The 12,194-nt window shown below is 40.3% G+C and overlaps 1 protein-coding gene across 1 annotated transcript; it reads left to right on the top strand.

Moving 5' to 3' along the window:
* Nucleotides 1-8,489: 8,489 nt before the first annotated feature.
* On the top strand, nt 8,490-9,470 carry LOC117972713 (olfactory receptor 52P1-like). The gene has a single exon (XM_034922709.2). It carries the CDS (start codon nt 8,490-8,492, stop codon nt 9,468-9,470), a length of 981 nt encoding a protein of 326 aa, XP_034778600.2.
* The last annotated feature ends 2,724 nt before the right edge of the window (nt 9,471-12,194 follow it).

Raw genomic sequence — 12,194 nt, 5'->3', positions numbered from 1 at the left:
TACATTAAAGGAAAAGGGGAACTACTATTGTTTTAACCAATGTGTATAAGACCCAGAAAACAAAAAAGAACCTGGTTTTTGGTATGTGTGAGTCACCCTGAACAAGAAATTGAATGTGCAAATACTGTGCTGGAGCACCATCATGCGAGTACAAGTGAAGCAGGTGTACCTATTGCCACCTCCCACCCACAGACAGACGCAGGCTCTGCACAGCGCATGTGACTGGAGACTGAATCACACCTTAATGAAAGAGCTGCACAATTGCACAAAGTGTATAACCTGTGTAGTGTCACTGGTGCTCAGTACTACAATACCTAGTCTGAAGATTGGCTTAAACAGTGTGAGCCAACAAAGAGCGGTTACTTCTTAAAGACATTGATGTTTGAATTTGTAAAGTCTTGTTTCTGTCCCCCAGAGACCACACCACCACCAAAAAAACAAAACAAATAAACCCCCTGAAACCTGTGTCTTGATCATAAACACGGTTCTTTTTTGGCTCTGATACTACAGAGGAAACATAAACTGAAGACACAATAATATAACCTTTTAGCATTTTAACCTTTTACAGTTTCTATTTTGTCTTTTTTTTTCTTTTCTATTTTTCTTAGGGTAGAACTTAGTTTTAGCTTTTACAGTACAGACCTCATAGTTTTGAAGAAAAAAACAACACTGCTGATGTTTGAGCTTTGTCAATTTTTATTAAAGTATCAGATTACTAAACTGATTTATTAACAAATATATGTATGAAAGCAATGTATGAAACCAATATCACAGTTTCTGTTCAGTATTTACAAAAACAATAATGTAAATGTGCTATGTTTCTCAATAAAGTGCAAATGACTTAATGAAGCCAGCGCAAAATGTCTGCACATTTGTAAAACTGTTCATTTGTACTATAACAAATCCCCAATATACTTCACGGATAAATACACAAACATTAGTCCACAAACCCAGTACTTAGTCTCTTTTTATTGATTGAGGGGTTCTGAAATGTGAAGTAGGCTTTATCCCTTCTCTGTCCTTCTCACACTCAAAATGAACACACTGAAACCCTCCTTCTGAAGAGGAGCTATTTGTATATATAAAAAAAAAACTTTAAGTTTCAAAATGTTAAAGTGCATTGAACAACATGCCCATAGAAACCCCCACCTGAGGGCCATGGCAGATCATGCGTGCAGCTCGAGTCCACAGATGTGTGCAACATAAGCAACAGACCCACTACAGTGCCCCAAATCACAGAAACATTCCACTGATTGTCCAAAAAAGCTCACAAATTGTCAAACATGATACTTGCAGTCACTGAACAACAGAGCATAAGCATGAGCATTAGCATGTGTAAAAATTGCAGAATGCGCAGCATCGAAAAGCATATAATAAAACCTGTCTAACCCAGCATCACATGGGACCAGAACAGTGCTGGATAATACAGCGTGCTGGTTAAAAGAGCTGGATACAATACAGTACCTAAGAAAAGGTATACATGGCAAACTATGTGAACATATTGAAAAACAATATTAGACTAGTCTATAGTTGTTTTTGGTGTACTTTGGTATGATGTAACAGCTGTTTTTGTTTTAAAACCCGAATCTTCAAATGAGCTATATAAGAGCTACTTTGACACTGTCTTTAAAAAGGACCTGCATTACATAATACTTACAACGCTTGAAAATTATGTTAAAATGACACACACCCCAAAAAATTCACAATGCCACCAATTGCTTGGTATGAAAAATAAAACAAATAGGTGAGGACATTTGATTCAATCTGTCCCATGTTATGACAGGATGTGGAGAAAAAACAAAAACAAAACCAATACAAAACTAACTTAATGACCTGTAGTGCTCATGATACAGTTTAATGAATTTATACGATAACACAGTGGCCTTATTTTCTCCAAAGGCTTGTCAATGAATATTCTGCAGTCTCCAATGTTGACATATTAGGCACATATTGCTCCCTTCTACAAGCATAACAATATATAATATAAAGGCTAATATATTGTGGCGAGTCAGACTGTGCACTCTCTTTAGGACATTCCGGGGGGGGCTGGGGGCGCAAGCCCGACAGTTGTGTGTGTGTGTGTGCGTGTGTGTGTGTGTGTGTGCGTGCGTGCGTGCGTGTGTGTGTGTGTGTGTGCGTGCGTGCGTGTGTGTGTGTGCGCGCGTGTACAAGTGTGTGTGTGTGTGTATGTGCGCGTGTGTGTGTGTGCGTGCGTGTGTGTATGTGCATGTGCGTGTGTGTGTGTATGTGCGCGCGTGTGCGTGTGTGTGTGTGTGTGCGTGCATGTGTGTGTGTGTGTGTGTGTGTGCGTGTACAAGTGTGTGTGTGTATGTGTGTGCATGTGCATGTGCGTGTGTGTGTGTGTGTGTGTGTGTGTAGTCACTGTGACCGATCTTTCAGTTTGCTGTACTCAGTAATCTTCTACCTTGCCTTTGTGTTGCTGTATCCAGTTAGCAACATTGCTCTAAAGGGGCAGGGTCTTTCCCAGAGCCTCTCGTCAGAATGTAAGGCTGGGGATTGCTGCCAAATAAGAGCTAATTTCCTTGAGCTACATGCCTTCGTTTATTTACTGACCCGGTAGGTGGCATCTTTGTGAAGATTGCTACACTATTTTATTAGGCTGGGGCCTGAATCAAATGAAAATACAATAACACTTTGTGACCTGAATTATATCTATGTTTATGTTTATTAAATCAAACTGCAATACATAAGAGGACACTCCCCATACAAATTACAAAACCTTTTAGAAAATACATGCAAAAAGGTTTTCATGAGAAAGCTGTCTCACAAGTAGTGGTAGCCCAACATGTTTCATGTTAAATGTTTTCTTAAAAATAGCAGAACAACTAAAATATAGACATCGTAAGAAAGGGATTTACCTATTCTATAAATTACTATAAAAATTTCTATAAACACAGCCCTAATAATTCTAACATAGGAAAGAGCCATGCAGAGTAGATCAAATCCTACTATGGCAAAAACTACAACCCCACTATGCTGTTAAGGGTTGTGTCTGCCCAAGCCAATTGTACCACAGACATGTGGTCACAATAACAGTGTTTAATTATACTGATTCTCCAAAATGCCCATCTATTAGAAAGAAAGGGTTTTTTATTATTTATTTTTTTTATCATAACTGCTAAAGTAGCTTTCAGAACATCAACTAATATTATGGCCACTCATTTTTTTATTATTATTTCTGAGTAATGCAAAAGATTACATATCTCTGCATACCGATCTATTGCCATGGCCAACACGATGGTGGTTTCCATTGGTAAAAATCTGGTGACAAAGCCAATGTCAACTAAAGCTAAAATGGAAATGGAAAGGTACATTGGAGATTGTAGGCTCTCCTTCATTTGCTATGTATATAATAAAGCAATGAATACAATGAAAATGTTTCCCATTAAAAAAATAAAAAAAACAGGGAATCCAAGTAGAATAAATTCTGATGGATGAAAAACCTCCATTGATAATTGGTCAGAACAGAGGTCAACCAAGCATAGTCCAAAGCTGTGTTAAGATTAGGGTTATGATATGGATTCATTGTGCATTAAGATTAAGGTGAGAGTTAGGGTTGGTGTTTAGTTTGTTTTATTTTTTCTGATTTAATAAATGTATATAAACATGTTAATTATTGTTTCTCTTAGGTAAACTCCTAATTGTTGTATTATTTTATGTAAATGAATTGCTGTTAAAGAGCCAAGATTGTGTTTGTTTCACCCCTAAATCATCTGTTACACTATATGTATTAGCAGCAAGCTGCCTGTTGTATCAGGGGCCTGCTGGCTCTGAAGCAATCCAAACAGAGCTCAGCCATGCACAGCCCAAAGGTACTGTATCTTGATTTAATAACACAGCTCAAATTGCAAGTCAGTATACTGTGCTGCTCAGGTTAGGATTAGGGTTAGGGTTAGGATTAGGGTTCAGTCAACATGTAAACAACAATGTGTTACAAAATCAAAATAATATTTAAGATATGCATATCTTTATATTAAAGCATCATTATATTATTGTCACGTATAGTCCCTTTCATTACATTCAGATCACTTATAATAGCCAGCACCTGCAGTAGTCATTCATAGACCCAGGTGAAAAGTGGGGAGTTAGGTTTTTGTATCTGTTTAGAGATTTGCAGAGACTAAGTGCATACAAACAGATAGCCCCCCCCCCCCCCCCCCCCCCTCCCCCGTGAATCACTTACGGTAATACTTCTGAGACACCAGTATCTGAGCAGCTGAAAGCAAGCTTGCGGCCTCTTTCAGCGACTGCATGTATTGAAGAAATCTATGGCTAAAAGCCTTCTGGGCTCTGATGCAGAGCAAGTTTTATTAACACAAATGGTAAACCTGATGAAAACCATCAAATTGGAATTGAATCTCTAATTTCCATCTAGAAGTGTTGCATTATAGTCAAACTTTACAAATAGTTTATGAGGTGTGTTTAATTCTGTTAAGGTGCTACCTGCATGATCTTTTGTAAGTAATTGGTTTGAAGCAAAAAAAAAAAAAAAAAAAAAAAAATTTGATGTGTAGTTTGTGTTTTTTTTTTCTTTTTTATGGTGGATGACATGAAGCTGCTAAAAGTAATTGAGGTTTAAAGGATTATTAATCTCAGAGGACAATTATAAATTAAACCGCTTCATACAGTTTACTGCTGGCTATTTGAAATTGCAAGAGAATTTTAAACAACACGTATATCTGGAAAAAAAACAAACATCCAAAATATGTTTTATAGGGATGAGTTAGCCGTGGATTTTACTTAAGATGTAGCATTTATGTTTTGCAAATAATGTTCAATGGCAGGGGACCTAATATACTAGCTACAGCTAATGACCCGTTGCTCTATAGCCACAGTAGAGCTGATTAACAACACGTTCTAAGTTCCAGCTTTTGGACACGCACACACTGCCCTGATGGATTGCTAGCGGCCACAGCTGGACCAATTACCTAAAGTTGGTCTTCTACTATTCAGATGCGTACATCACACAAAGTCTTTACTGCACACTCCAGGCTTTCTTCATCACTTTTAGCCTATTACTCTGTCCCTCACAGGCATGCTCAACCACTCGCTCTCAAGTCTGTGCACCTTCTCCTGCTCGCGGCTTGCCCCCCCCCCCCCTAGCCTGGGGGGAGGGTTCCACCCACCATACCCGCATACACGCACTACCCTACTGCTGGTGGCGTGCCCCGTTCTTGTACAATATATGCAACAAGAAACAAGACATGACAAACACAGAGTCCGAGGGAACGACAAAGTCTCGAAAACGATTTTTCTGGGCGTGTTCTTCCCCTGTCAGCCACAGGGGATGGACAGCAAGAGCCCAGTGGTGCAGAGGCCTTAGGCAAGGAGCTATCAGGAACAGGCAAACCAGGATGGGGCAGGAGGAAATGGCCTCCAGGTCATTCTGCATCGGATCCCCTCCCGGGTAGGGAGCCAGTCGGTCCCGGTGCAGGGCCACCTTGCGCCCTCTCCATGGCATCTGCACCCGATTTACGACCTCCCCAATCCGCTCCAGGACCTGGCAAGGCCTGAGACAGTGGCTGTCCATCTTGGGGCAATGACCCCGCTTCCTTCTGGGGCTGTAGACCCAGACCAGCTCTCCAGTGTTAAACTGGCGCCCCTGAGTCCAGAGGTCATAGTTCTGCTTCTGGCTGACCCCAGCAGCCTGCAGCTGGTCCCGGGTGAAGCCAGTCTTGCAGCCTCCTGGCATACTCAGGACCCTGGGATACACCGGGGATATCTGGGGGGCGGCCGAAAACCATTTCAGCAGGTGTGCGGAGCTCACGCCCCAGCATGAGTAGGGCTGGAGTGCATGCAGTCAAGTCCTGCACAGCAGAGTGACAAGCCAGCAGCACCAGAGGTAGGTGGGTGTCCCAGTCCCTTTGGTGGTTGGCGGTGGTCACAGCCAGCTGCTCCACTCTGTGAGTGGAGTGGGGTGTTCCTGGTCTTCTTAGTCCCCAGGCACCGGCACATCTCCACAAAGACTGGAAGTTGTGCCCCTGGTCTACATGGAGCTCCTGGGGGATCCCGAACCGGCTGAAGAACCCCTCCAGCAGTGCTTTAGCGACCGTCTCCGCCTCTGGCCGCTTAGTGAAACAGTCGAGGGCCACTAAGATGAACTGGTTCCCCTTCTCTGAGCATGGAAAGGGGCCCAAGACATCCACAGCGACCCTCTTCATGGGTCCGCCGACCTGGTACTCCTGGAGGGGGGTGCGCGACCGGCTCGGGGGTCCTTTCCGGGCAGTGCAGGTGTTGCAGCACCGACAGTGGTCCTCAACGTCCCGTCTGCACTGTCCCCAGAAGACCCCCGCAGCGTCTTCGTCACCCCAAAGTGTCCAGTGCTTGGGGTTCCATGATGGGAGTCGAGTACCTCCTGGCACAGTGCTTGAGGTTCCATGATGGAAGTGGAGCACCTCCTGGCACAGTGCTTGGGGTTCCATGATGGGAGTGGAGAACCTCCTGGCACAGTGCTTGGGGTTCCATGATGGAAGTGGAGCACCTCCTGGCACAGTGCTTGGGGTTCCATGATGGGAGTCGAGCACCTCCTGGCACAGTGCTTGGGGTTCCATGATGGGAGTCGAGCACCTCCTGGCACAGTGCTTGGGGTTCCATGATGGGAGTCGAGCACCTCCTGGCACAGTGCTTGGGGTTCCATGATGGGAGTCGAGCACCTCCTGGCACTGTGCTTGGGGGACCACCACCTGCCACCTCACCTCCCCCATCGCTGGCTCCTTCCATTGGCGCTGGAGGACTCCATCTCTCAAGGCCAGTCCAGACCACTATGACCACAGCCCTCGGGTGGCAGTGGAGTGCCAAGCTACTTCCTCCCAGGGGAGCCTCTGCTGGTCCTCCAGCCACTGTATCACTGGATGCAGGTCCGGGTCATCTTCCTGGTGCCTCATCTATTCGACTCTCCACCGGTACCACCACGCAGCATCTCTCCTCCTCCCCTCTGGACAATGCAGCCTCTCTCTCCACTTCCTGCTACAGTGCGCGCAGCCCTCAGTGTCTATAGTTTCATTTGTATTTTGTTCATTTCTGTGTTTTGTGTAAATGATTTGAGAACCAGGTGCTCCACCTGAGACATGCTGCCAACCTAGGTTTAAGTATAGGAGAGCAGAATGGGTTTAGACTAGAAGAAATACTGCTGCAGGTGCTGCATTGATGGTGTTAGGAAAGGGATCCACAACCAACATAGGTGTGGGTTAGTGTACACTCTGATTTGTTACAATCGGAGTTTAATTAAACAAAAAAACATAAATAACAGAACTCCCAAAATCTTCCAAAATTAATTGAATCATGGACAAATTACATTTGACAGTGAGCTGTTACATAAAGTATGACTTGGCTGCTTTTGCTCAGCGTGTGGAAAGTGTCCATTGGATCAACAGCACAAGGTTTAGAGTGTTATTTATGGAAACAGGTACAAAACAAAAAAGATACAGTATTTTCAAAATTCTGATCTCATAACATGTAGTTAAGGGTTATATTAAGCAATGGGCATCTGAACTCCAATTAAGAAGCAGAATTAATCAACAGAAAGCCACACCTCTGGGGAATAGGAAAGGGATTTAAAGGAGTTATTGTCAAGCGTCGGATAACAGTGTAGTCAAACTGGAGAGTGAAGAAGGGATTCCTTTTTAAATAGTGTGAGTATTATTAATGATATTATGTGTGTTAGTTGCTGAAACAAAAATGTAATAATATTTATAATATTATAAATTGATTGGAACGCTATGTAAGCTATTTATGTAATGTGGGCAATACATAAAAAACATGTAGTAAAATGAAATTTAAATTCAATAAATAAAAACAGCTACTGGTTTGCACATGATACTAACTATTATAGCCATGGGGCAGTATACCATGGTACAATTACAACTGTAGTAGAGGACAAGGTCAAGCAAGTGTAGTAAATTACAGAGACGTATGGTAATGGGAGGTGCAATGGATGGTAAACCACATTAAAGCATGGTAAGTATAATTATGGGGAAAAGTTAATGTTACAAAATAAGAAACAAATAAAGACCTTTTGTTTTATTAGTTTGTAAAATGTGCAGGAGTTTTTTTCTTTTTTTTTTCCTTATAAAAAGTAGGAGTTATCTATAGACTGGAGTAAATGCTTGAAATATGTCCCTATACCTTTAAATTACATTCGACTAGTAGGGTTCCAGAATCAGTTCTCCTAAATAACCCGACTAACCCTGTGCTGGAAATCCGTTCACAATGGTGGCAGCTCTGGTATATATTTAAAAAGAAAAGAAATATCAGACTTTCTACCTTACATTGTTAAATGTGGTAGTGTTTTGCTAAAATAAGGTGTTTGGCTTTGTAAAAAAGAAACAGGTTGTTTAATTTTATATATACAGGAAACATTATATAGATAGCTAGAGAGATAGCTAGATAGATAGATAGGTATGAAGCAATAATGTTATTTTGTTTTACAGGTATCTGGCATGTTTAAAGCCAACAGCACTGGAATCACAATGCAAGAAAAACCAGTAGGAAACCATTCTTACACTGACTTCATTTTTCTTGGATTTCCAGGATTTTCTGAATACAAGCCTTATATTTTCATTCCTTTCTTTCTCATGTTTCTAGTGGCTGTAGTTGGTAACTCTGTAATAATTTTTGTAATCAAAACACAAACAAGTTTACATTCCCCCATGTACTTTTTAATCTTTGCCATTGCAATTGTGGATCTAAGTGCACCAATAACATTTGTCCCAAATATGTTCCTTAACCTTGTATTGAACCTAAATGGAATTTCTCTGTACGGTTGTCTTGTCCAAATGTTTTTTGTCCATTTGATAAGCTCTTTTGAATCAATCATACTTATGATGATGGCTTTGGATCGTTATGTTGCCATATGTAACCCATTGCGCTATAATGATTACATGAATAGTTCTACTTTCTATAAGCTATCTGTTGCATTCCTGATAAGAAGTGGATTATTAATTTCTGTCATTGTCATCCTTGCTGGTTCTCTTTCATTCTGTTTTTCAAATGTTATTGAGCATTTTTATTGTGATCACATGGTACTAGTTGGTTTGGCTTGTGGGGAGACAACCAAGAACAGCATAATGGGACTACTGGCCATTTTCTGTATTACAGGTATGGACCTTTTTTGCATCTGCTATTCATATATTAACATTTTCTGTGCAGTGCTTAAATCTGCATCAGGAAAAGCACGTCAAAAAGCAGTCCATACCTGCGGCACTCATTTGATTGTCATTCTTGTGTCATATCTCTTAGCTTTGTGTTCATATCTTGCATATAGAATCAGGAACTCCATGTCCCCCGATGTTCATATTCTAATAAGTCTATTATACCTCCTTTTTCCATGTTGTTTCAATCCAATTATTTATGGTGTCAGGACAAAAGAGATAAGGGAACACATTTTGAAAATGGTTAAGGGGAAGAAAATAGACCCAGAAAACATTAAGGTAGCAAGTATAACAAGGTAATACATTAAAGGAAAAGGGGAACTACTATTGTTTTAACCAATGTGTATAAGACCCAGAAAACAAAAAAGAACCTGGTTTCTGGTATGTGTGAGTCACCCTGAACAAGAAATTGAATGTGCAAATACTGTGCTGGAGCACCATCATGCGAGTACAAGTGAAGCAGGTGTACCTATTGCCACCTCCCACCCACAGACAGACGCAGGCTCTGCACAGCGCATGTGACTGGAGACTGAATCACACCTTAATGAAAGAGCTGCACAATTGCACAAAGTGTATAACCTGTGTAGTGTCACTGGTGCTCAGTACTACAATACCTAGTCTGAAGATTGGCTTAAACAGTGTGAACCAACAAAGAGCGGTTACTTCTAAAGACATTGATGTTTAAATTTGTAAAGTCTTGTTTCTGTCCCCCAGAGACCACACCACCACCAAAAAAACAAAACAAATAAACCCCCTGAAACCTGTGTCTTGATCATAAACAGGGTTCTTTTTTGGCTCTGATACTACAGAGGAAACATAAACTGAAGACACAATAATATAACCTTTTAGCATTTTAACCTTTTTACAGTTTCTATGTTGTCTTTTTTTTCTTTTCTATTTTTCTTAGGGCAGAACTTAGTTTTAGCTTTTACAGTATAGACCTCATAGTTTTGAAGAAAAAACAACACTGCTGATGTTTGAGCTTTGTCAATTCTTATTAAAGTATCAGATTACTAAACTGATTTATTAACAAATATATGTACAAAAGCAATGTATGAAACCAATATCACAGTTTCTGCTCAGTATTTACAAAAACAATAATGTAAATGTGCTATGTTTCTCAATAAAGTGAAAATGACTTAATGAAGCCAGCGTAAAATGTCTGCACATTTGTAAAACTGTTCATTTGTACTATAACAAATCCCCAATATACTTCACGGATAAATACACAAACATTAGTGGGTCCACAAACCCAGTATTCATTCTCTTTTTATTGATTGAGTGTTTCTGAAAAGTGAAGTAGGCTTTATCCCTTCTCTGTCCTTCTCACACTCAAAATGAACACACTGAAACCCTCCTTCTGAAGAGGAGCTATTTGTATATATATATATATAAAAAAAAAACTTTAAGTTACAAAAAGTTAAAGTGCATTGATCAACATGCCCATAGAAACCCCCACCTGAGGGCCATGGCAGATCAAGCATGCAGCTCCACAGATGTGTGCAACATAAGCAACAGTGCTACAGTGCCCCAAATCACAGAAACCTTCTACTGGGCAAGACAGACCTGTTTAAATTGGAACATTGTGGGCTATGTTGCTCAATGGACTATATTTCTGGGCTATTAAGGCATAAAGAAACAGTGAAAACATATTTTAGGCTAGCTGTGAACAATAACACAAAAAGTCCTTAAATTAAACAGTCAATGATATCCTTGTTTAGCTGAGTGATGATAGTTAATATGTGTGTGCTGTTGAAAAAGTCATTCATGAACAGATTTAATAGCATCATAAATACATGCTTCTGGTCACACTTTTTTCTATGTATTTTTTTTTTCACTTCTTGTTCACGGAAAAGGATCAATTGTCCATTACATGGCATTGTACTTTAGCACAAGCAATTGCCACATCCAATTATGTAACTGCATCTAGCCAAGAGACACCCAGGTGGTCATTTAGATAACTAGCCCATTAGCACTGCAGCTAATCTGTACACACTGTACCTCACACTCTGTTTGTACCGTGCATTATTCCAGTTGTTGGAAAACTTTTTAACCCTTTGTAGTACACATCTCAATATTTTCAACTGAAATTAAATCATGATATGATATGTATGTGAAGCATAGATTGTGTGTATACAACTGCAATCTATTATATAAAAACATCACTTCCCACACATGGAATTTCTACTACTAAGCCATTAAATGATGTTCTCTCTCAGTCTATATTGCCTTGCATCGTTTTTTGCTGAGATCATTCCCACATACTTTGCCATATTTGAAATACAAGTCTATTGCAAGGAGTTACCATTACAGGGTTAACTACGCTGCCCAGACCACTGTAATAAAGTAGGAGTAGAAAAATAGCCAATAGAAGACTGATAGCAATTCTATCGAGAATTTCCAAAAGTGCTATAAATATAGCCACCCTTAGGGTTTTTTAAGAGTGTGCCTTTCTGGATAATATTTTTGTAAGTACCATAGACTGTAGTTGATTATGTAGAACTGCCCTTTTCTTTAAATATCTGGTGAATTTTGAGAAGTAAGATACAGTCAGTGTTCACACACTGTTGTGCAGATGAACCAATGGTCCTGGGAAGTTAGGGTTTTCTTGTTGCTCTGTAAGTGATCTGGTTGAGTAGTGCTTTGCTGCACAGAATTCTTCATATAATCCGGTTAACTTTATGGAGAGCTATTTGACTAAAATGATGCTCTACAGTATGTGTCGGCTGATTTGTATTTGTGGATTATATATGTAAATGTACATTTAATAGATTCACTGATGGATTCACAGACCCCAATTACCACTAATCTTGGACTACCTAATAATAATCCAAGATTAGTGCTAATCAGGGTCAGTAAAAGCAGCCGTAAATGATTTAACTTGTGTGTAAAATGTTGTTTAATGTTTTTTTTTTCAGTTTGGTTTACCAATAATAATCAGATTAGTGTTTGCTTTTACACATAGGAATCACTTTTTCAATTTTCCCTTTCAAGGTAAAACTGAACAGTAAGCAGTCACCAGCC

The sequence above is a fragment of the Acipenser ruthenus genome, chromosome 9, assembly GCF_902713425.1.
Source record: "Acipenser ruthenus chromosome 9, fAciRut3.2 maternal haplotype, whole genome shotgun sequence".
Taxonomy (NCBI): Eukaryota; Metazoa; Chordata; class Actinopteri; order Acipenseriformes; family Acipenseridae; genus Acipenser; species Acipenser ruthenus.
Note: the sequence above shows the minus strand (reverse complement) of the source record. Positions and strands in the feature narration are given on the sequence as shown.

Excerpts from the sequence above, each read along its gene's own strand:
- LOC117972713 (XM_034922709.2), top strand. The coding sequence starts at position 8,490 with ATGCAAGAAAAACCAGTAGGAAACCATTCTTACACTGACTTCATTTTT.